We start from the raw sequence: 25,306 nt of genomic DNA, 5'->3' as shown, positions 1-25,306 counted from the left end.
AGATGTCCATCGACTGTTTGTACAAATCTTTTAAACGTTAGTCAACTAAACTAGCAAAGAAAAATAACTATTTTCCCTTTCACTAATTCACACGTTATTTGAAGGTCAACACACAATTTATTAACATTAGAAAACCTTTCATTTTTATTTTTTTAGGAACAAATAACTTACTTTGAATTCTAAAATTGACAGTTTTTCTGAGAGAGTTTGGTGAAACGTACGTTAAGTTACCGTTAGCTGTATTTGACGTTAATGCGATGATGTTTACAGTAATTCGCACAATAACAAATAATTTGACAGTCGATATAATAGTGAAATAAAACGAAAAATGGAAGCAGCGTAGCCTACTTACCCTCTTTAAAAGATGAGAGTATGAAGAGAAGATATCAGAAGAGGTTTCTGTCCGTCGGGTTGTTCCTGTGCTCGGTGCTCGTGGAGTCTCGATGCCGGTAACCTCACCGCCAGTTGTTTTATACTTTGCTGACTCCCCTCTGGTCCCGTCTCGATCTTTCCAGAGTCTCTCTCTATGGCTCTGGATCTTTCCACTGACCGTTTGTGTGATCCAATCAGAGCTCAGCGTTGGTTCTCGACGTGATGACGTAACCACCAGCAGCGATGCCCCAGAAGTTTCTATAAGCTTTTTATTTTTTATTTAGAAAGGCAACAACATGCAATACTCTTGTTGAGAAATACAATACGTATATACAAGACAGATGTTGTCAATGTAAGAAATGATTACCTGAATACAAGAAACAACAAAGAACAAAACAACAAAAAGGGGGGAAAATATTTAAAAATAGCCCCCCCATCATCACATACCCTTCACCACACTTTCCATAAGCTCATCTCTCAATGCAAATTTATTCAATCCAAAAAATCAAATGCTACATAAAAAGGTGAATATCAGTTAATCTCAAGGAAAACACATAAGCCTCGGATATGTCATACATTTTGCTAAATTTGAATGGGGTAAACTTTCTTAAGCTTGTTTCAATATTTGTAAGGAGTCAACCTTTTTTCCAAAATACAAACACAGAAGTTATGTATTTTTTTTTCACTGCCCCTCTACCTGTGTTTTGGATTTTGTATGAATCATAGACTGTATGTTATTAACGGTCTATGATATGAATACAAAAAATGCGGGCGCAATCCCGTCTGTTGTCACGCATTGATCACCGGTGCGGAGTGTTGTCCTTTACATGAGGAGCGTAGACCATAGACAGTTAAAGGCGTAGACACGTCCACCCTTTTATGTTTATGTTTCATCTCTGACGTTGAAAGAAGTGTGTACGCCGAGAATGGTGCCTGAAAGACTGTACTCAGGTCTCTAAACTCGCCGGGAATGGTGCCTGACAGACTGTACACAGGGCTCTAAACTCGCCGGGAATGGTGCCTGACAGACTGTACTCAGGGCTCTAAACTCGCCGGGAATGGTGCCTGACAGACTGTAGTCAGGGCTCTAAACTCATAGACATATATGTCTTTATATGTCTATGTCTAAACTCGCCGGGAATGGTGCCTGACAGACTGTATTCAGGGCTACTTTGCAGTAAGGGTGCCTGACAGACTGTACTCAGGGCTACTTTGCAGCAAGGGTGCCTGACAGACTGTACTCAGGGCTACTTTGCAGCAAGGGTGCCTAACAGACTGTTCTCAGGGCTACACAGCTCTGGGTTCATTAAAGGGCCAGTGTGGAGGTTTGCAGCTGGCTCAGTGCTGGGGTTTCTGGAAATCGAAACTGATCTGGGTTGAAATCAGACACGAGCATCGACGGGTCTCTTCCTCCTCGGCTCGCTGGGTTTATCAGCGTCAGCTCGACCTCTCACATGTAGAAAGTGGCTCCGTCTTTCTCCCCTTTTGGACACTAAATGACACGCGTTTAAACTTTTCTTCGGTTCCATGAACTTCCTCACTATTGGGTAGGTGCTCCTGAAGTTGGCGCTATCGTGTCATGAAAGCCAGGGAAAACAAGCGGGGTCCAGGGCTTGCATGCTGGATGTACATTTATTTAATACTGAATTAACATGAACACAGGCTCGGCGAGTGTCTTTGCACGAGCTGACGAAGGTGGTTGTTTCTTGCTTTATTTTTCTTGATGTGGGCGTACACCAGCTAGATTTCATAGACACTACATCAACACAACATCAGTCTGTCTTTGCTGCTTAATCCACTCGTGGTCTCTTCTCCCAGGGAAGAAAGCATGGACCCTGCCAGACAGATGCGCAAAGAGGAGATAAGCAAATCTCTGACATTTATACAGTGAGTTGGTTATAGAGTGATTTTATTTTATTTGACCGAAAGTGAAACCTTAGCCCTGAATGCACCACATCCTTGATAACTAAGCTGTCTTAGTACATTTCTAAACAAGTTTTCCTCTTGTGTTCTAGGTCTTCCCTGGCCTATCCAGAGCCGGATGGCTACCAGGTACCAGCTGCTATTACAAACACAATGTTCCGTTTTCCTCCACTGTTTCTTCACCCTTGCACCCTGGGTTTCACTTTTGTAATAAGTTGGTTATAAGTTGTTGCTGAAGTCACAGGCACTGTGCCTTCTGTAGTGTTTTCTCTGTTAAATTCCTATATTCTTTCCTAACATCTTTTCTATTCATTCCTGGCTGCATGTAAAATCAAGGACACCCCCCCCCCGAAACTTATCTCTTAGCTCATTCTTATCTTGGAAGCAGTTTTGAGCTTCAGATAATTTTCACATCTGTCTTAATACTTACAATACTCACATTGAAAGTGTTACTGTTGCTGTCACCAATCTCCATACAGCAATCAACTGTTGGATAGATTGAAATTTTTCACAGATATTTATCATCCCTAAAAAATGAATCATGCCGACGTTTCCTTTAGCTCCACCATAAGGTTAATATTCTTCTTTTTTTAAAGTGACAAGTCTTTAAAATTATTTGATGGATTGGAACCAAACACTCTCTGATCTAGTGACACTCCCATCAGCCTCAGCTGTATTATGTGTACACTACCTGCAGGCTGCTCTGCTCTGGAGTTATAAGTAACACAGTCTTACATAGTCATACAACACATTAAGCAGACGCACACAGACTATTTATCAATTTAAGATTCCATTGTTTTTGGGTTTGTTCAGCCATGTGACTCCACCTACTTGGCGCTGGTGGGGTAATGGTGCAGACCCAGTACATGTTAACCTAAGATGGTGAACATAAACACACCTGCTTGACATCGACATTTGTCATTGTGAGCATCTTTATATGCAGAAGCTAGCATTTAGCTCGAAGCACCGCTGTGCCTCTGTACTACCTCACAGTGGCTAGCATGGCTGTCCTGTAGACTCCTGGAGTTTTGTAATTCAGACGTCTCAGGCTTCATAATATATCTTATATTATGAGTTATGATACAAGAGGGATCACTTCAAGGCCAGTATGATCCGGAGGAATGTTTACAACAACCTATATGTTGGCCGTCATGGTATTTTTGAAGCCATTGTGCTTAGTTATATGCGCGTGTGTCATCATGCCCAGAATACAAAATCATTCTTAAAAGCTGTGGGGTTTGGACTATTTTAGTCAGGATAGGACCTAAACGTTTTGGGACACACCACCTTAAGACTATTTGTTTCTGATTTGTTCATTTAATATTATTTTTGTAATGTCTCTGTTTTTTGTTTTACTGTATGTACGCACCAATCACCAAGGGACATTTCACATATGTGTAACTTCTTGTGGGACTCAACCCGTTTCGGATTCTGATTTCTCTTCGTCCTCCCAGGACTTCCTGACCCGGTTAGTGTGCAACCTGCTCGATGAGGGAAACGCATCGTTCAAGGACAGAGACTGGGAGCAGGCGGTGAGAGAGTTCAGTGAAGGTTTGAATGTCTCCTGCTATGCTGCAGCAGAGGAGATCCAGATCCCCGAAGCTTTGCTGGAGAGCCTGTATGTAAACCGGGCTGCTGCCTACCACAGTATGGTGAGTTACAGCTGGTTTCTGTCAGTCAGGTGTTACCTTGCATGGCAGCTGCATACATGTTAACACAAGGTTGTGTAGCATATATGTGTGGCTAATTCATTTACATTAATTAGTAGTTATTAGTTATTAGCAAGAGTTGTTTTAACGTTTTTAAATTCAGGTGCACCAGTTCTATTTTATTAATAATAATTAAAGATCCCATGACATGGTGCTCTTTAGATGCTTTTAACATAGAGCTTAGTGGTCCCCTAATACTGTATCTGAAGTCTCTTTCCCAAAATTTGGGGATGATGAGTAGGATTTCTGTTGAGCTGGAGTTTTCTCCTGCATGCTTCTTCTGGAGCTCGGTTTCTCCCCCACCTCCCCTTTGAAGGTGTCACAGTGGGACTTGGTCAACTCCCCTGCTGAGCCTGGCATTTCTCTCTTCTTTAAGTGTGATGGATCCATGTCCCTGTGGGTGGAAACACGTTCCCTTTCATCCTAAAAGAGAGATACTCCAAGGCATCTGACAATTGTCAGAGAATGAGGGACAGGAGTCATAAAAGTGGGGATTTACAGTTCAAATGTTTGTCTTGATGTCAGTCTGGATTGATGTCCAGCTTCTCTGTTTAGGTCAGGAGAACAATGATACAATAATGGTACAGAGCAGTGAGCACAAGATAGGCATTTAATAATGATTATAAAGAAGACGTAACAATATTTTTTTCTTACCGCGGTTGACTTACATTTTCTTCCACAAGTCAAGCCCAAAATATCACAACAACTTTCACAGATTTCCATTAAAGTTTGTACGGACTGTACAGACTTTCATGGCCCCCCCCAGATTGAATCCTAACGACTTTGGTGATTCCCTGACTTCTGCTCTAGCGCCACCACAAGGTTGACATTTTTGCATTAACTTGAAATTTTGTCGGGGCATGTCACTCTCAGGAATTATTGTAATAACTCTAATGATCTCAAAATCTCCAGTGCCATCATGAGGTAATCATTTCAATTCGTCCAATAGTTTATGTCCAAGTACATGCAAAACCATTGACATCCTATGGTCCTCCACTGTACTTTGTCTTTAGTGCAAATTGGTAAATGTTAGAAGGCTACCATGTTTTTGAATTGTGAAGTAGTAAACAATGTACTTGCTAGCATCCTCTATAGCGTCATGTGTAATGCTTACAAAGACCAAACTAACATGTTAGCATTTTCATTGCAGCGTGTTAGCAAGCTGACGTTAGCATATAGCTCAAAGCGATGTTATGGCAATATTGTAGTGTTGACTATTGGTGCTTTCACAAAAGTCACAATGAGAGTTTTGAGAAATAATCACCAATAATGTGGATACAATGACTAATGACAGCTAGAAAGTCTGGTCAGAAAAATCACATCCCTTTACTGTAATGCAGCCTTTAAAACCAGGAAAAGACAACACTTGTGTCCTATCACAATATCAAAAATGTAAGACAATATCTAGCTTTATGTATAGATGTTAATATAATATCAATATTTAACCCAGCCCTAGTGGAGTTTGGGGAGTATTTTATACATAGAAAGATAATGCATATATTACCTCTTTTGACACAGAAATAGTTTCAACCAATAAAGAAATCCATTTCTAGGCATTATCAGGCTGGTGATTGAGGCAGTTAGGGGTTAATATGGCAGTCCAAAGGTCTATGGCATGCATGAGTCCTAAATCATCCAGCCAAGCCCTTTGTTGACTGTCTGTCAACACAGATACATTCACATCCACACTCATGGGGAAAAGAATTGCATAACATTTGCAATGTCTGCTTTAGTGAAAAATAATACTTAAAAAATCAGATTTCTGGTGTTATCCATAGTATATTTAGCTGAGAGTCCTAACATTTAATTCAACACTGGAATCTTAAAATGAAACCTTTTGATGTGCAGCCGTCTCTGATGTATTGTAAGTAAATAATGTTACAAACAAAGAAAAAAAATACCCTTATGCCCATTCTGGCAAAACATAATGCATGAGTTATCTGTAAATCAGATTATTTAAGTTATACCTACAGCTATTAACAGACATAAAAATAAGAAAATGTGGACATTAAGTCGGTATGTAACCAAGTGCTCAGTATATAACCAAGCAGCAATAAAGTGTAGCAGATGGAGTCAATCCCCATAGGCCCCCGTTTTTAAATTCTAGTTCTGCATAATTAAGGGTGTGCTTTGAATGAAAGGTGGGCTGCCGTTACAAAGACGTAGGCAAAATTAAGGAAGGAAGTAGTGGAGATGGGGAGTAAGAATTGAAGAAAAATTTAAATGGTTCAAAGCCATCTTTTGAAAGTGCAAGTAAATGTGTCCCAAAAAGCTGCATAAAAAGATAGTCATATAAAAATGACGCTCAGTTGTCTTCGCTCAACTGACTACAGGATGTCTGTACTCTGATGTGTCCAGGACCGCTCGGTTTACTCGTCAACATGTGGTTGTTTACAATAAATTTGCAAGGAGTAAACTTCTGCAATCTCTGGTGTCATCGTGGAGTCCTCGTCTAACAATTCCCTCTGTCCTGAGGCAGCTGTTGGGTCTCGTGCAGGCAGCAAATAATTAGTTTTAGGTTCAAAAATAGGCTTAAGTTTTAATAAAAAAAGCACTCATGAACCAGCTAACCAAGGAAACCACTAGAGAAGCCGCAGTCTAAAAACATACTGATCGTATTGTGACTTTTTTTTTTAACCATGTCCTTTACTTTAATCTCTCATGTCGCCAACAGGGGGAATATGATCGGGGCGTGAATGACTGCGAAGGAGCTCTGAAAGTCTGTAAGGACAGCCGCAGGGCGCTGTACAGGAAGGCTCTTTGTTTGAAGGAGCTCGGGAAGTACAAGGAGGCCTACAACTGCACCACGGACTGCCTGCTCATTAGTCGTCTGGTAAAGGAAAGAGTCAGTGCCAACAGGTCTAAGAAAAGGCTTTCACTAGGGCCTTAATGTAGGGTCGGCTCTCTAGCCAACCCAGTAGACGGTATGCCCCATGTAGGCTGAGTCCATAGCAGCTGCCCTGGTTTTGAGTCCGACCTGCGGCCCTGTGCTGCGTGTCATCCCCCCTCTCTCCCCTCATTCCTCTCTATCTGCTAATCTATCTAATGAAAAATGAAAAAGCCCCCAAAAAGAACCTAAATGTAAACAATTTAAAATGTATCACCCTTGAAAAAACTGTTGCTGGTGGCTGAGTTAATGGCCTTTTTGTATCTGAATCAGCTACAGTATCATATTGTACCACATTGTGTAAATTAAGCTCTTGTAAGAATCAAATATTTTTTTGCACCCTAGCAGCAGAGCTTGAGGGACAGCAACAACCACTATGGTCCACATTAAAATACATCAACAACTGTTGGATGGATTGTTATTCACGTTCTTTTCTTTTTCTGTTTAACTTCTATAAGGACAAACAGGTGAACGAGCTCGCACAGGAGCTGGCCATCCATCTGGGACTAAAAAATCGAAAACCATATATCGGCACAAAGGTTAGTGAAATTATTTTGGTTTGATTTTTCCTTTCACAGAGGAATTCAAATGAATAATGGTCAAGGGTTTTTTTAAGTCTTCAGCTCTGTCATGGTCAGATAGGATGCAGTCTAGGAGTGGGCAAGGATAAAATCATATATCACAGGAAGTCATTTCATACTAGACTTAGTATATTTTTAGTAAAGTATTTGGATGATATAATCATTTTTGATTATCCAGTTTATTGAATACCTTAAGAACCACACTGATGCTAAAAGGTTGTTGATTAAATATGCAATGCAAGGGGCTAGTAGCATCCGGAGATATTGCTACCACGGTATTTACGGTAGAGAGAAATCCATGATGGTAGCCCAATATCTCACATCATAAATTGTCATATTGCCCAACACTAATGCAGACATGGTGCAGATTTGTGTCTCTCATATCCTGTCTGTTACTTTGTCTTTCCTAGGACAGCACACTTATCAAGAGAGGTGTCACAAATGGAAACATGACTTCTGAAGCCATCAAGGCAAGTTCCATATTATCTCTAATAGTCACCAACTTACATAATAAAAAAAAAAGTTTAAATGTATGATTCCTTCAAAGACCCAACATTTCTTAAATGAGAACACCTCTCAGCTGACAGGGATTTTATCACAGCATCAGTGATGCGTGTTTTGCACATGTGTTAGCCTTGACTCATCTTTACAGATATTCTCAGATCCTCATTTATTTGTGGTTAATTAAAGATTTTCCTTCTGCCTTCCAGGTGTCTGGTGCTCACGTAGGAAATGGTATGAATCCTCTGAGTGGCCTCGCACCAGGTGTAAATTCTTGACTTTGACGTAATCGCGTTGCATTCCCAATACTGGCAACATGTGTGTTCTTTAACCCTTGTGTTGTCTTCCCGTCAAAATTGAAAATCAACACTTTTGTTGATGTTTTTAATCAATCTTTTTAACTTTTTCTTAAATTTTGTCCCTTTTTTCAATGTTTGTCTCTTTTTTTTGACGTTTTTAATGCTACGTAACACTAACTTATAAACTTTAATTTTACAGTTATTTTTGGAATTTATAGTCAATAAACCTCATTTATAGGAAAATACACCTAATGTTTGAGTTAGAAAAGAAGAAATTAGGAATTATTTAGACTAAAATTAAAGAAATGTATGTTGATGGATAATCACAGACTGGAATATGTCAACTTTTACTCAATACTATTTCAAAACCACTTCAATTTGTTTTTCAAATGCTACAAAATTGAATAAGACGCCCCAAAATGAATGAAAGTAGTGATTTGTAATTGCCAAAGAGCGTTGGGTGGAATCAATCATGTTATTTTGGGCAATTAAAAAGAACATTGATAAAGGAAAACGGGTCAATTTGACCCGAGGACAACATGAGGACAACATGAGGGTTAAATATGTGTACAAAATAAATTACAAGTAAGATCTAAATGCATTTTCCCCCTGCTTTTAATCAGTCAGCTTTCCCAGCATCCCTCAGTCCCCCATTACCTCGCCCGCTCCCAGCGGCCTCCAGCCGGCTGTCACTTTGGACGACTCCGAGCGGTTGGGGGACGACTTGGACAGCCTGCTCGACTGCTTCCCCAACGGGCAGGAGCCACCTGAGGTAACGTCTGTGTCGGTGCTGCGTTTGTCCTTGCAGGCCAGTAGACTATCTTTTGTCGCTGATATGGAATGAGGATGTCCTTGGTTGAAGAAGATAACAAAGCTGGAAGAGCAAGCAATGATGCATTAGTATTGTCCAAGTCTTTAAAAGTTTAGGAATTACACATACAGTATTCTTCAAAGAAATGTGTTTTTTCATGCTTACGCTCGTTTACAAAACATTGCATACATTTTCAACTTCATTTGAATCTGCCTTTGGATACCTAATCCTAAGCATTATACCTAAGGATTATTTTCCCTTTTTATCTATCTTTTTAACTGTAGTCATTATGACGTGGTGAGGCAGTAGAAATGTGGACTTTGAGCTTCAATATCTTATATTTTCAGATATGACTGCTCTGCCAAAGAGCGTGAACATTGCGAGTGATTAAAAATGACGCCGAAGACGAAGCTTTAGGCAAACATTGAACCCATGAAACCGATAATGTACCATTTGATTGCTTCTTTCATTTAAAAACATTGATATGCATCCACAACGTAAAGAAACGGTAGACTTTAAAAAAGGAAACTCTCAAACTTTTCTCCTTTTTTAAAAAATATTATGCTCATTGTTCATACTATGTTCCTACTTTGTTTTGGGTTTCTTCCAGAAAATGTGCTGATAAAGAAGTGCACAGCAAGTTTATTAGAGCTTTTCCACTGGAAACAGCTGTCCACCCTAGCTAGAAACCATACATATGAGTTTTTGGGCTGTGAAACCAAAACATAAGCTCAATAAAAAAGCTCTGCAGATGTGAGGCAAACTGCAGAGTCGGGTGATGAGCCTCTGTGAGGTCATCACAGCAAGTGTCCCGTTTCAGATTACACTTTTGATCTGTTGCTTATGAATAATATTGATTAATGCAACTTTAGGTATGGATGATTTTTCATAAATAATCATTTCAGAATCATGTTGATATTGTCAGCCAGCATCAATCAAAACCTTCAATCATTTAATTGAGCTGTCGTGACACTTTCTTCATAGTTCTTTGCATTCTGTCTCTGTCCCATATCCAAAGATAAAAAGACAATTCCGACTCACTTGTCACCTCTGCGTTGGTTTGACAAGTGAAAAGTGTATGCGCTTGATAGTGACAGTGGATAGACAGGAAAGGGGGAGAGAAAGAGAGGGGGTGACACACAGAAAAGGGCCGCAGGTCTGATTCGAGGACTCGGCCTACATGGGGAGCTTGTTCTTACTGGGTGAGCTAGAGGCCTCCCCTCTTTGGTTCTTTCTAAATTGATCTTCGGGGGAATAAATTCCCTGCGTGTTCCGATCCCGTTTTTGTTTTTTTCCTTTCCATTAATTCATCTTTACTTCATTCTTTATTCCATTTTCCTTCTCTATGTTTTCCAGACCCCCACCCAGGCAGCATTCTCAGACCCCAGCAGGGCATCCACCTGCGAGCACACAGTTCCTTCGGTCCTCCCAGCCCCAACACCCCAGCTACCCCCGGCCTTCTTCAGCTCGGCCGTCAGCCACCTCAACTCCCTGGACTCCTTTTCAGGTGGTGGGTGCAGCACCACAGCTGCGACACTGGATGCCCTAGACGATCTCCTGACCTCTGGAAGTGGAGGTGGTGCGGGCACTTCGAAGCTAGCACTGACCTCCGCGGCGCTGAATGCTCTGGGCGGCCTTGATGCTCTGGATAGCCTTGATGCTCTGGATAGCCTTGATGCCCTGGATGACTTATTGGATACGACTCCAGGTTCTGCTGCTGCTGGGAATGAGTCCAAAACAGAACTGGAGGAAGGGGAGAAGTCCCTCGATGATTTGCTAGATGAAATAGATCCCCTGGCGACCGTCTCTGATCCAGGTGGCCAGAGTGGTGAAGTCCCTAACACTGGTGTTATATCTGTGGACCCACTTGACATCCTTGATGCCCTGGACTCCTTTCCCTCAGTGGACGGTGTTGTGGCAGCTTCGCCAGCAAACTCCATCGGGGGAACAGGTCTAGACTCGCTCTCCGGTTTTAGCTCAACTGGTAACTATGATTTCTTGGTGACTTATTATATATTATTGGCAAAGCAGGAGGCCTGTTCTTTTGAGGTCATAACAGCAAATAGCAGATCAATCAAAAGAGCGATGATTATTTCTAACATTGTTTCATGTGAAGACTTCTAGAGCCCTTAGAAAATGACAGTATGGAATATTATACATGAGACACCTGATTTGAATTTGAAGTGTTTCCCTTTTTTAAAGACCATACTGGTTGTACATGTTGTAGCCCATTTACTCCAAAGTGTGCACATTACATGTATACATCATTTGAATTTATTATGTCTAGGTATCAAAAGATCTCTTACTGCTGCAGCTCCAGTTACGCGATCTCCAAAGAATAACTACAAAGTAAGACTGATTATCTAGACTGGTTGTTACATGCTCTCTGTTTTGTTAACTGAAGTGTTATCGACTGAAATCCTATTCTCATCATGGCAAAAAGGAGAAGAATAACCAGGCGCCGGTGACAGTTTCTAACCCGTTGTCCTCCACTCATGAGTTCCTGCAGGCCTGCTCTGCCTGTTTCCCTCGGAAAGGTACGTCAGCAGTCCGGCCCCGTCTCAGACTAACTGTAGTGTAGCATGAAATCACAAGGATCCTGCTGCTGCTGGTGGAGGTTCTCCTATCCTGGCAGACTAATGCCTTTTTTTTATATTCCTTGTTTTGAGCATATCTTGAAAAGGAACTTGTGGTTTGATCTGCATCCTGGAGCCCTTGTTTTTAACGTTTCCAAGGCCAAGCTTATATGCAAACATCTGTTTTTTTTTTTATTTGTAGATCTTTAAAAACTGAACATCCAGTCCTACGTTTTTGTCCTTTTTGTAACATCTTAATTTCTTTTCCAGGTAAAGGCATATATACGTACGTTCACAAGCCAGACCTGGTCCACAGCTGCGAGCGAGACATTCTGTTATGCAGACTAAAGGCAGGCCCCTCTTCAGAGTGGACCAGAGTGCGACAGATGCCAACCTGGACTTCCTTCAGTGGGCCGTTTGTACTTTGCAGGGGTAAGGATCTCAAAATCAAATGGATGATATCAGAATCTCTTCTGACTGTTAACTGTCTTAATGAATCCTATATATTTAAATGGAAAAAAGAAAATATGTATATCTAATCTGCAACACTAAGTATAGTCCTTCAGTGCCACATTCTGAACACTGCAGGAAGGTGCTAACACACAAGCTGCAAAAAGTACTGTCGAGTCCTGGCCTCCCCGTCGTCCATTATTTCCTGATAATGGACGTCTCGTTGGGCATTAACCCTTGTTGCATGGTAAAAGAAAAATAGGCTACAATCTATTTCATTTTAAGTTGCTAGTTCAAGTTTTAATGAATTGTTTTTGCTGATTTCGGGGCCCTCTGCTGGACAACGCTCACAGCAGAGAGCTACGTCACAAATGCCACAACAAGTGTGGAAGGCTCTCTAGAACAATTTGATGCTCGATTCTGATAAGTTATTAATCAATTATTAAAAAAAAAAGAAATGTCGATTTTTATTTAAAAGTCACTGTTTCCAGACTCAAATCAGAAAACCAAGTGACTGAAAGAGTATGGGATAATGGAAAACGACAAGAGTCCAGAAGAAACACACAAAAATGGCCAAAAGGAAAAATAATATATATTTTGCATATACACACGATCTATTAAGACATACAATACATAAAATAATTAAGGAAAACACACATAGGCTGTTGCTCTACTTTATCACATTACATCTGACCACCTCATGTTTCATGTTCTCCACCTTTAAACATGACTGAGTCTCTGACATGGAGGATCACTGTGAGAGAAGGGGACTTTCATCTTTAAGCATCTTTAAGGCTTAAGCATGTAGACAAAAACATTTTGTAGACAAAACATTTCATTAAACATGTGTGTGAAAAATACAGTATATGTCAAGTTCTAACAAAAAATCACGCATGTAAATGTAAATGTACAAAAAATTTGATGCATCGATTATCGGTTTAGAATTGAACCGTTAGCCTCTGAATCAGATTCTAATCTTGAGGTGCGGTCAAATCCCACAACAGCTGCAGACTTGTGTTGGTCCCGCAGACGTGCAGGCAGTTCCAGGAAAGCGGCTTCATGTGTCAATGACAATGCGTGCATGAAATGATATGCTATGATACTAACATTTCTATCTACTAATTGAAACCAAACATCCCATCTTTATGTCATGGGGATATGTAACCATCTTTTAATTCAGTGACTATGGTTCCTGCATCAAAAGGAGCACGTTAACGATGACAAACTTCCCTAACCCTTAGCAGGGCCGGTTCCTGAGTTAAAGTTCGGATCAGAATGTAAATTTAGGTCCCCAATATCTTCTAAACCACACAGTGTTGTCTCACTTTAAGCACGTGACATCTTACTTGCCGGTTGTGTCAGGGAATGCAGTTTGGATTTATATGATACGACTTGGTAGTTTTGAGGAAGGTACCCTATGCCTCCATTTTCCCCAGACTCTTTGTCCACTTTGGGTAGCCCATGTGTTGTCCTTTAGGTCCCAGAAACCCTCCTGTATTTTTCTGCTACCGTGGCCTTGATCTCTGGGGTCCCAGTGCACTCGAACGCTATCTCAATAGCCTCATCTCGTCCTCCGGGGTCCCTGGGACCCGATGGACAACGCCAGGCTAAAACACAAAATGTAAATAAACTTAACAAGTCCCTGTGACACGAAGGACAACACATGGGTTAGAAAGACTTGAATGTGAAGGAACTGTTGATGATGCGTGAATGCAGGGAAACCGTTAATGAGGGACCTTGTAATAATTGTGTGTGATTAACGGGACCGGGTTTATACATACATACCCGTGGATGTGTGACAGAACGAGCTCTGTATTTTGTTACGTCTCAGAGCTGCTGAAGTCCGGGGATTTGGGCCTGTGTAAATTCGGAGAGCAATGCACGTTTGCCTACAACCAGCTGGAGATCGATGTTTGGACAGAAGAGAGGAAGGGGAAGCTGGACAGAAACCTGCTGTTTGAAACATCAGTTTTCAAACTGGACCCCGTAAACGACATCATCCGCCTCATGCAGGAACACAAGGGCATGTTCATTTCCCTCTGTCAGGTTGGTGATTTTACAGAATAATTATAATAATACAAACATGGTTTCAAATCTCTTTTACTTAATATTTTATATATATCTACTGTGTGTGTGTGTGTGTGTGTGTGTGTGTGTGTGTGTGTGTGTGTGTGTGTGTGTGTGTGTGTAAATGATACATGTACTTTTTCAAAAACTAATTGTATTTTTGTATTTAACTCTGTTACTAAGCACAAGCTCTTGTCCAAGTTGTATTGTGTAATACATTAATTAATTTGCCAGTCTGTATCTTGAACATTCACGTAGCATTTTGTTGCTTCATAACAGATTAATAATCATTAATCATTTGTTAAAATAGTCTTCTCTTAATGTAGTCTTCTCTACATGTGTCTGTTTTTCTCTGTTCCTTTATATTCCTGCTGTTGGTCTCTTTTTTCCTCCTTTTTTGTGTCTGTCTCTCTAGGAATGCTATGACAGTAAACCTAGACTCATCAGTAAGCGTTGTAGAGACAATCACACCATCTGCTCTAACTCGGATGCTCGCCACACCTTCGATGCCAATAAGTGAGCGTGTTTACAGCATATGTGATGAGAGTACTCATCCTCTTACCCTCACTCATCTCACTCATATGCTAACTCTTTACTTCTCATGTCTTTGTATCTTAAACACACTCCCTCTGTGGCCTTCAGGTGCTTGGCATTTGTGGTGAGGACCCACTGTGTGAACTACAGAAAGGTCCGACCGTTGGGCGTCCTGTGCCACTTGGATTTGTGCCGGCCAGCCATCCGTTACGGCTGCCAGAGAGAGGACAGCTGCAACTATGCCCACTCCGTTATAGAGCTCAAAACCTGGAGGGTGCAGCGAGACACAGGTGCAGTCTATCCGACACATCCAGTGGAAATAATACAATCAAGAGCATTTTGAATTGTACTTCTTCACCTAAATACAAAAATTAAAACCATGAAGAAGTGAAGCAATAGCCTGTGCTGTTTCTCTTATAATGAGTGCCGGCTTTGTTTCTGTGTGTGTGTGCTCGTGTTGTTTACAGGTATCAGCCCTGATGAGATTGTGAAAGTATCCACACAATATAATGACAAGCAGGAGCAAAACGCAAACAAACTGAAAGGAAATAAAGTAAGAAACCGTTTTTTATCATTGTTATAGTTTTATTGAAACAACACGTTTCTCAGGCATATAGACCAACCTGTCAGTTTGTAGTTGGTCAACTTGTCCAGTGTCCTGCCTGTTTGTTATTTTTGTAAATGTTACATCAGTGACGCCACCTAACCTTTCACCTTTTTTTGTAATTTATAGAGCTGTTGATGTAAGAGCTGTTAAACTTATTATAAATATTAATAATAAAAAGAAATCCGTAATGACTGCGTAACTTAAAGCGACATGAACCCCTTTTTCGGAATTGGTATCTTTTTAAAGATGATTTTGTAGTTGATTTTGGCAGATTAAATGTTGCTAAATGATCACTTAGTAGTTTTTATTTCATTTGCATCAGTTGTTTTCTGGAGGTGCTGGGAGCAAACCAAGAGGAGGAGTCGGGAAGAGTCTGAACATGAACATGAAGTTTGCCTGTGCTCAGTGCTGGCGGGACGGCCATATCCGTGAACCAGACAAAGCCCTCAAGTACTGCACTGCAAAGGCCAAGCACGTGTGAGTGAAAATAATACATTTGCATGACTCAGTTTGGGGGAAATTCATTTAATAATTATTAGAATAGTTACTGTATAAACTAGGGATCCACCTCACAACTGGGTCAGTTTCAGCCTCTGTCCTCTTCCTGTGTCCTCATCTACAGGTGGACTAAAGAGAGATGGTTACTGCTGGTCAAGTCCTTGGAGAGAAGTAAATGGGTTCAGGTCCGACCGCTGCCACATACCAAGAACTTCCCTATGCACTATGATGTAGGTGTGCTTCCTCTGCTCTCATGCACATTTAATACGACGAGAAGTTTCAACCAAGCGCTCTAAGTCATCACAGACATTTCCACATTGATGAGAAAAGGTCTTCCCCAATCTTTCTTGCATTTCTTGTCTTTTATGTTTACTATATTTGGTATATCTGGTGCTTGTAGAAGTTGCCTGTTGTTGTCTGTTGAAAGTTTGTATTGCACATAATGATCTGTGTTCACCAGCATTACGTTTTCTCCTGGCAGATATGTACTCAGATTTTGGGGAAAAAGAAATGTAACTACTCTGGGAACTGCACGTTTGCTCACAGCCAAGAGGAGAAGGACATGTGGATGTATATGAAGAATAAAGACTGTGAGTTATTGAAATAGGGCTTTTAAAAAAGCACTGCTTTAGGTGTGTACTCTTATAACATTGTCTGGTTGACCATGGAGATACCTGTCCAAACATGGGGCATACCTTACCCACAATACAACTCAACCACTAAGAGCTCATTTGGAGATTGGTAGCAACTAATGTAGCCTGGAGCAGCTAACCGCAAGCAGAGGGCATCAGATACAGCTTTGAAATATCCAGAAATCTGGATGGAAATCTGTAAACGTATCTTCTCAAATCTCACTTGAAGAACAATGCGCCCAATTGTTTGATTTGTTGTCTGACTTCAACTCTGTCTCTCACTGAACATCCTCAAAGTGATAATAACAGATTTGTATTTGTGCCTGTAGTGCGGGACATGCAGCAGATATATGACATGTGGTTGAATTTAACTGCCCAAAACCGACAAGCAGATGGAGCCATGCTCACCCAGCCCGTCCCAGAAGAGAAAAACATTGTCATGCCAACTGACTATGCTGAGCTCATGGTGGGTACACATTTGTTTTTGACTTCAGTAAAGTCAAAGACTAAAAACAGCTGCACCAAGCTTACACATCTTGTGTGTCCTGACTATGCATCTGTAAGAAGAAGATGATGATGATGATGATGATGATGATGATGATGATGATGATGCTTTTTTTTGTATTTTAGAGTGGCTTCTACTGCCATCTGTGTGGTAAGCACAGTAACGGTGAGCGACAGTGGCAGCAGCACATCTCCTCTGAGAAGCACAAGGACCGAGTGTTCAGCTGTGAAGGAGAAGACGAAGCTCTGACGTGGAGCTACCGTTTCCCTGGCACATGCTTTGAACTCTGCCCCAAGTAAGACTTTATCCTGGATCAGTTTCTGAAATATTGAGGGTTGTTGGATTAAATCACAGGAGGAGCTGGGGAAACGTGCCCCAGCAGTTTTTTTTAATGAACACACTTTGATAAACCCACCATAAAGTAACTGCTCTGTACACAACAGAAGACAGACAAAGTTATTGTCTAGTGCAGCATTAGGCAGCTAGAGAATCGTATATTTTTCTCAAGAGTTGGTGGAGATCAAAACGGAGCTAGAAGAGTGAATAAGGAATTTACATTTGTTGCAAAATTCATGCTAATGTTGCCGTGTCTGCTGAATGTGTAAATAAAAAACTGTTTGGAACTTTAGAAGGGTTAGATATGTAGATGTTGTGTTAACAGCTCGTTTTGCATGATGTTGATGTTTGACAGGAAGCATGGCGGCTGTCCCGATGGTGTGAGCTGCGACTATGCCCACAGCTTAGAGGAGCTGCAGGAGTGGACTGAGAGACGGGATTTACTGCGACGGAAGCTGGCCAAAGCCAGGGAAGACATGCTCATCATGCCCGATGAGTGTGACTTTGGGAAGTACAATTATCTACTTCAGGACTGAAAAGACTAATATAATTTTTTTTTTTACTTTGTCAGCCATAACTGCCAAACTAGCATTCAAGTTTCTTTAAATCATGACCCAAATCAGCAGGTGACATGATCAAAATAGCAGTATTTACAATTGTCCTGCCAAAAGATCACTTAAAGTAATACACAAAGCTCATGTATTTGCATTTCCAAACATGTGGTATACACTCTTTACTTTATGTTGGTAAGTCTTTGAATTTCTTCTGACTGTATGGAACATTTTTAGAGCTACTTTTGCACATGTCTATTCGGCGAAAACATCAATACAAAACTAAACTCAGTGCTGTGAAAGTAAGGCTCGTGTTGGTTCCACTCTAAAAAAAACACAGCAGATACAGACACATCCCAGAATAACCATAAAAGGTTCATATTTAACCAAACATGGTCGTGTAATATGACCCATGTGACATTCACAAATAATTTAGTCAAATTGTTTTGTTTTTTTTCCCTTCTGTTTGTGTCCTGTTTGAGCAGGGAGTAATAATAACAGCACTGCCATGCCACAGTTCACTAAGAGAGGATGTTCAAGGCTTCAACTTCTCATTAAAATACTCCCAACAAATGATTGCTCAAAGTCTCAATAAACATTTGACATGTTCAGTTCTGTAATCAAGCAAAAACATGTGTTTCTGATGGCATTATTTGACTCTGTGTATGTTTACATAGAGCATATACGCGTCATTATGGTTCAAAACATTGTCACCCTAATAGTGTTGCTCAACACAGTGAAGCACTTTTTGTCCAGTTAAACCTGTGATTTACTTGTAATGTATGGAGTATTTTCACAATGTGGTATTGCTGCTAATACTTCTTCAAACGCTTCAAGTAAATACAATGTTTATTGTTGCCATACTGAAATAGGCCACTAGATGGCGCGGGGCGCTCGCGTGGACCTGGCCGGGAGCCTCCTCTTGCTTACACGTGCAGAAATGTGCTCTGCTGAAAAGGGTTGTTGTTGTCCTCCTGTCAGAGCCCGCCCCTGCTTTCTCATAGGCTCTGCGATTAGACTGACAGGCGCATGCTCAGCTGTCATCAAATGAACATGTTGCAGGGGGCGTGGCTTCACACAAGTTGGGTTAGAACACATGCAGCCAGCCCTCATGTGACTTGCTGCAAAGTTGGTTAAAAGTGACTGAATCAGCTGCTGATTCACATTCTGAGCGCTTCTCACTCAGTTGGACTCTCTTTCAGACATCAGATACTTTCACAGGTTGGTTATCATGTCAACTGGAAACCAACTCATCTTTGGAGATAGGAGCGACGTCCCTGATCTCCTCAAGTCGTTGGCTGACTATCCCTTCTCCTTCCCTCTCTTTGATGACACTGGTAAGAACGGACCCCCAGGGTCCATGTGATAGGATATTTACCTATAGATGTTTTACAACATTACATTAGGTGTATGAAACCTATGAACAAAATAGGCATACCTTTTTGGAATTGTGTTCCTAATGGATGGAATTACAGTGAAAACGTGTTTTTTTCGCTGGAGACCCCTTGGAACACCCTGAAGGACCCCTGGGGGTTCCCTGCACCCCACGTTGGGAAACACTGCCCTTAAGAATTGTTGGTGTAATTTGAAGGGACGGTACATTTCTCTCCGAAATGGGGTGGCATAGAAGTGAAGTAGCATTAAATTACTCAATAATAGTCATTTTATGCTACTTTACTTCTATGCCACCCCATTTTGGAGTGAAATGTACCGTTTACTCTAGTCTACTGCTTTTGTGATTAAACATTTTTGCAAAGTAACTAAAATTAGCTTTAGCTCGACCACTAACTACATAAGCAGTAATCCGGTAATCAGTGACCATTCTGCTGACTAATGAGAACTTTTACCTTTTTGAGGCTCAAAGTAGTTTTGTCTAAAGTTCTTAAGTGATATGCAGGATTAATATTTTTACATTGAGGTTCTGCTACTGTCCAGACTTGAATCTCATTCTACATTTATGGTTTGGAGTCTTGTTGGTACATGAGCTTCAATTGTTCAGAACTGAGTGCATAGTTCCATTAATGGAAAAAAAAAGACCCACTAATGCAACATTTTGTATTTCATGCTCACCACAGACACCCAGTTCGTATATTACAACACGCTAAAGATCCCAGGGCTTCTTCCTCCAACTGCAGACAATAAGTCCAGATGTAAAAGCAACTGTAAAACACCTCACAACCCTCTTTCTAATGGGACATCAGGAAATGTTGTGTGGTTTCCATCACTCCTGCTGCAATCAGGAACTCCTCGTTATATTGATTAGTGTAGTAAAGGTAGGCGATCATCATCACCCTGTTGCAGGTTTAGGTCTTTATGGAAATGTGGCCAGCTCCCCTCAAAACTGTAGAACGAGTAATTAAAGGTATAAGTCGCTTTAAATCAGCATAGTGTGTGCTGCTTCTCCATGCAGTAACAACACAGCAGCCTGCAACTGACGCAACAACACTGAAACAGTCCTAACTCACGGTTTCATCACATCATTAGTTTCTTTGTGCACTTGGTTCTTCTATTATAATTTTTTGCTTACTTGTTTCTTTTGTTAGAGGATTTGTTTGTTTTTTTGGCATTTTTATGTGATAGTTGACAGTAGAGATGGAAAGAAATCATAAGGTGAGACTGACTGTATTCATATGCAACAAAGGCCCCCAGCTGGGATTAAATCAGATTACATGTTACAGACCAGTGGACCACAGGAAAGGCCCTTTCTTTCTTTGAGTGTTTTTTTTTTTTTCCCCTACTGCAAGTGTCAAAATGTCGATTTAATGTAAATGATCCACATCCAAGTAAAATTGACCCTTATTGATAACTTTTCTATTATGTTCTTTTACTACGCTGCCAACATATTTAAATTCTTAAAATTATAAAAAAAATATTGTTGCATTCGCTGACTTGATTTGCATTTAATCTACAGGGTTGATGGGATTAGGCATCAGGCTTAGTCAGTGGGGCCCTGACCCCTCTAGACCATGCTGGGATTGAGGGATCTTGTTTTTGGTACATGTATGACATGTGCACGTGTGTCATTGGAAAACATGAAATGTAAACAAATAGCATTATTCATAAAATGACATGTACTTCCGCTGCCAACATTAATCTATTTGCTGCCATATTTTCTACTTGTGCTGACATAATAAGCCAAAAACCGGATGTGCAGAATTGTATCCAGTAAATTGCACAATATTAACATGGAGCAGAATACCATTAACCTGCATGCTTTGAGCATGACAAATTGCATCTCTGTATTGACAGTCTTGTTTATTGTACCTGGTAATAATATGACGTGACACCTCGCTGTCTGCCCTTCACGGTCATTGCAGATTAGTTTTTCTTCCTGTGACAAGGAGTGTACTGTGGTGTTAGTTTGGGAAAATTGTAAAACGGCAAAGCCCCTCCTCCTTTGGAGAGGACACTGAAATAATATGTTCTTGATAAAACAAATTAACGTTCTGTTAAAACTTGTTTGTCTCCATAGATTGAATTTAAACTCAATCAGCAGTACGCAAAGAAAACTTTGTACATGTTTGTCCTTAAACAAAAGGTGGACCACAAGGCCACCCCATATCTCTGAGTTACTCTGAGAGTAGATATAATGTTTCCATTAATGTAAACGGACCATAAAGGACACTGAGAAGTGTTTATTCTAAGAATTACGGTGTTATTCTAGACCAGCGGATGATTGCATGTTTTGCACACAGCAGATTTGAGCCCAAAGCTTTTCTTGTTTTTTTTTTCCAACAAGCTCTGCAGGATATTTAGCAAGTAACAGGACTGTATACTGTAAACGGGGGGTGATGGCGCAGTGGATATGACGCAAACCTTTTGGTGTGGGAGATCCAGGTTCAATTCCCACTGCGATACATCAACCATTGTGTCCCTGAGCAAGACACTTAACCCCTAGTTGCTCCAGAGGCGTGCAACTTCTGATATAGCAATTGTAAGTCGCTTTGGATAAAAGCTCCAGCTAAATGACATGTAATGTAATGTTTTGCACAAGTACAGGTGAGGTAGGCTACTAAATAACTAAATTAATGTTTGTGGGTTATTGACTGACTTTATATTCATCTTCCTCACAAACGGGGAGTCTCAAGCTGTGTACATGTATGTGTATACTAGTAATTCTAAGCAAGTTAGGTGTTTTCTATTGTGTTTATGCTTGAACATTGACAAAATAATATCAAAACAGTTTATATGCAAACAAAGTGACATTTTACACTCTATGGTTTAAAATAGATTTGAAATGTTTCAGAGAATGGGGTTTCCTGCGGTGCAGCACTCCCAAAGCTGTTTGCTACCATGCTTAACTGTTGATCGGCACCATGGATGAATCAGCAGCGACCTCTCAGCTGACGAACCCAAAGCTGCTTTTTGACCTTGTCAGTGGCGTTTTCAACCTTTTAAATCATGAGTTAGGGAGATACCAAGTTACCAAAAATACAATGTTGTTAACATGTACATGTTAAATGGACTTTGATAATGAGCTGCAGCCCCAAACCAAACTCAACAACATTTTCAAAGTGTTCATTCCTCGATTGATTATTTTAATCGATTAGTTGTTTGCTCTGTAAATGTCAGAAAGTGTGTGTGTGTGTGGGGGGGGGGGGAGGATTTCGATCAGTGTTTGTCAAAGCCCAAGTTGACATCTTCAAATGTCTTGTTTTGTCAAAAACTCAAAGAATTGCAGTTTACTAGAGGAGTGAAGACACTAGAAGAAAATCAAGAGAATTTTTACTTTTTTCCCCATAAATGACTCAAACCGACTTATCGATTTATCAAAATAGTTGGCAATTTATCGACTCATCTTTGCTGCTTTAGTTTGGTGTGTGGCAAATCAAAAATGTTCTCATGTGTGGTACTCATGGATTTAGACTTGATTTCAAAAATCCTAACAGGCATCACAGTATTATTAGGTGGCATGCAGGCTATACATGCATGGAACTGGCTGGGATCTGGAAAGGTTTTCAGGTATATTCCCCATTCCTCGACACTTTCAGATAGGCTATCGAATCAAATCGCTTTATTTTTTAAAGGGTTGCTGAGGCATCTGCCTAGTGCACCATTATTAAAAGATAAAACGGGAATGTAAACAATACAGCATTCTTGTCTTCAATCCTCTGTATTCAATCCCAAGGATTTGGTTTCCTCCCCGCTGGGACAGTACACACACACACACACACCCACACACACACACACACACACACACACACACACACACACACACACACACACAAACACCACACACACACACACACACACACACACACACACACACACACACACACACACACACACACACACACACACACACACACACACAGGCCTTTGTTGACAGTGTGGTTATTGAATTTGTCAAAAACACAGATACATGGTGTGTTCCCACGCCTGTGCGGTCTGAACATCGTGTTCCTGAAATTGCACCTCCCGCTGAAGAGAACGAGAGAGTGTCGCGCGCACTAGCCCGTAGCAGCGCATGCACGGAAACGTGAGATTGTGATGTGAAAGATTTCATCAACATAAAAAGGCAACGGTTCAGCTAAATAATGGATGGCACTGAGTTAAATCCGGTTGAAACGTGACGACGTAGCCTACAGATAACGCATTTGGGGGCTAAATTCTTTCTATGGCTGTTATATGTATATCGTTGCATTGTACCTGTACATGTGTGATGACAATAAAGTTGAATCTAATCTAATCTATATGTGGTCGAAATTATCGTTTTGTCAGGACATGGAAACGACACAAATGGTAAATCACTATAGCAAAAAAATAGCATTATATTATTAGAAAGACACATTGTAACGTTAGTGTTAGGAGTTGTGTGGTGAACTCTGTTACCTTTGTGTCCCCGTGCAGCTGTTTAAACGGCGGGCATCCGCCTTTCGAATAGCCCGCACGTGCTTTATCTAAAGCTACGCCCTTTGACAGATTGTACTTTCACGTGAGTCGGGTGAGGGAGGGGCACGTGTTTTGCCACGAGTGTTTCTTGTGGAGGATGCAGCGACAAAAAAAAGCTTTGCACGAGCACAGTACACCCGTGTGTGTGTGTGTGTGTGTGTGTGTGTGTGTGTGTGTGTGTGTGTGTGTGTGTGTGTGTGTGTGTGTGTGTGTGTGTGTGTGTGTGTGTGTGTGTGTGTGTTGTGTGGTGTGTGGGGGGGGGGGTTGGGTGTTGTGTGTGTGTGTGTGTGTGTGTGTGAGATGAAAGTGTGCAATGCCTCAGCTGGATGCTCCTCACATCCTTTCCCTGGTGGTTGTATGCGCGAGGAGTATCTAGGCTACAGCAGTGACACTTTCCCCTTAAACGATATTAATATGCTGGTTGCAGTTTACGTTCCGTACATCCTTTTCTAAATAAAGAATTGAATTTATGTGGAGTATTTTCTGCCAATGCAGTCCTAGAACCACTACACGGACAGAGAAGAGCGCCCATGTACTCCGTGCTTTCACATTAACAAGGACAGCACTGTCGACCAATCAGATTCTAGTGTTCCACGAGTGGGCGTGGCACTTCCTCATGAATATCCAACAAGCGCACTCGCTCGGCAGTGGCACAGAGAACAAGGGGTTCGTGTAGTGTTGTTTTTGCATCCTAAAGCGTTGGTATAGACAAACGGGCCTGAAGGCAGCACTAGTGGTGAAACCCACGACCGTTCGCGCCTGTGGCTGAAGCTTTCATTGATTCCCGGTGGAGGACGCTCTCGGTACCGTTAGGAACATCTCCCCTGTTTGCTCGAAGCTTAGTGGCGAACAATGTCTGGCAAAGCTGCGGTGACAGTGGCGCTTAAGCCAAGCGGCGACGTCGTCAAAGCGACTCCGCAGAAGTCCTACCCTTATGTGTTAAAGAAGATCATGGACATCCCTCCTCCCATCATCCTGGAGGAAGGCGACGACGGTAAGATAAAAAAAAAACGAGCGCTACTTTTTGGTTTCTGCCTTAATTAACTGCCAGTTTGTTGACTGTTTTGACGCTTAGGCTATATACTCGACTACATGTGCACAATCCTCCAATATGTGCCAAGCGTCGTTTGCATTTGGATGAAATGAGGGCTGTTCATTAGGACGGACACGCTTTATGGCGCACGGAGCCAGATTCATCCATGGCTGCAAGAAAAGAACAAAAAGTTCCAACTCCTCTCTGCTGCTCTCAAAGCACAGCACGCACACTGGGGGGACACCTGAAGACGAAGACACTACTTGGCTTTTCATTACACACATCGACTTAGTGTTATTTAGTCCCTAGTTTGTGTGGGAGTGTTTTGTGTTTGGTGTTGCATGTGTGGAGCAAGCAGCTGGGGCTCTTTCCTGTTTTTCTTTTTTCTTTTTGTTGTTGTTGCCTTTACTCGTCTATTTTCCGGTTTCCTTCTGCATTTTATTCCATTTAGACATCTACTTTCTTACTTATTCCATCTGGGCATCTAACCCTCTTTTTATGTCAGATGTCACAACAGCACCCCCCCCCCCCCCCCCCCCCCC

General features: G+C 41.3%; 2 protein-coding genes, 1 long non-coding RNA gene and 1 pseudogene across 7 annotated transcripts in view; 3 read left to right on the top strand and 1 right to left on the bottom strand.

Annotated features, from left to right (window-relative positions):
* LOC116702792 (heat shock 70 kDa protein 1-like) overlaps positions 1-558 on the bottom strand; it is a 3,085-nt pseudogene extending 2,527 nt beyond the window's left edge.
* The window catches only part of LOC116702802 (uncharacterized), a 20,274-nt gene extending 19,078 nt beyond the window's left edge, over positions 1-1,196 (top strand). The window contains exon 3 of the long non-coding RNA XR_004335255.1: positions 1,187-1,196. This is a non-coding gene — a long non-coding RNA (uncharacterized LOC116702802). The remainder of the gene's footprint in view (positions 1-1,186) is intronic.
* A 494-nt stretch (positions 1,197-1,690) lies between these two features.
* LOC116702789 (zinc finger CCCH domain-containing protein 7B) lies at positions 1,691-18,450 on the top strand. Of its 5 annotated transcripts, none has more exons than XM_032537240.1 (23): positions 1,691-1,919; positions 2,191-2,259; positions 2,388-2,424; positions 3,750-3,947; positions 6,679-6,843; positions 7,350-7,430; positions 7,883-7,942; positions 8,183-8,237; positions 8,896-9,044; positions 10,440-11,067; positions 11,371-11,432; positions 11,527-11,620; positions 11,930-12,091; positions 13,941-14,155; positions 14,592-14,692; positions 14,819-15,000; positions 15,178-15,263; positions 15,640-15,794; positions 15,940-16,045; positions 16,297-16,405; positions 16,777-16,913; positions 17,078-17,247; positions 17,644-18,450. In XM_032537240.1, the coding sequence occupies exons 1-23, from the start codon at positions 1,900-1,902 to the stop codon at positions 17,822-17,824; spliced, it is 3,222 nt and encodes a 1,073-aa protein (XP_032393131.1). In that variant the 5' UTR covers positions 1,691-1,899; the 3' UTR covers positions 17,825-18,450. The 5 variants fall into 5 exon arrangements, with proteins under 5 accessions (XP_032393131.1, XP_032393132.1, XP_032393136.1 ...); XM_032537245.1 differs by having other exon boundaries at positions 1,746-1,923; positions 2,196-2,259; XM_032537242.1 differs by having other exon boundaries at positions 1,858-2,067; positions 2,192-2,259.
* Positions 18,451-24,254: 5,804 nt separating this feature from the next.
* tefb (TEF transcription factor, PAR bZIP family member b) overlaps positions 24,255-25,306 on the top strand; it is a 6,995-nt gene continuing 5,943 nt past the window's right edge. Inside the window, exon 1 of the mRNA XM_032537257.1 lies at positions 24,255-24,725. Coding sequence (XP_032393148.1) covers positions 24,584-24,725 — 142 coding nt within the window. The 5' untranslated portion in view covers positions 24,255-24,583. The remainder of the gene's footprint in view (positions 24,726-25,306) is intronic.

The sequence above is a fragment of the Etheostoma spectabile genome, chromosome 15 (assembly GCF_008692095.1).
Source record: "Etheostoma spectabile isolate EspeVRDwgs_2016 chromosome 15, UIUC_Espe_1.0, whole genome shotgun sequence".
In the NCBI taxonomy this organism is placed as follows: domain Eukaryota; kingdom Metazoa; phylum Chordata; class Actinopteri; order Perciformes; family Percidae; genus Etheostoma; species Etheostoma spectabile.
Note: the sequence above shows the minus strand (reverse complement) of the source record. Positions and strands in the feature narration are given on the sequence as shown.

Excerpts from the sequence above, each read along its gene's own strand:
- LOC116702789 (XM_032537240.1), top strand. The coding sequence starts at position 1,900 with ATGAACTTCCTCACTATTGG. Across the intron at positions 1,920-2,190 it reads ATGAACTTCCTCACTATTGG|GGAAGAAAGCATGGACCCTG; the intron begins GTAGGTGCTCCT and ends CTCTTCTCCCAG. Across the intron at positions 11,621-11,929 it reads TGCCTGTTTCCCTCGGAAAG|GTAAAGGCATATATACGTAC; the intron begins GTACGTCAGCAG and ends TTTCTTTTCCAG.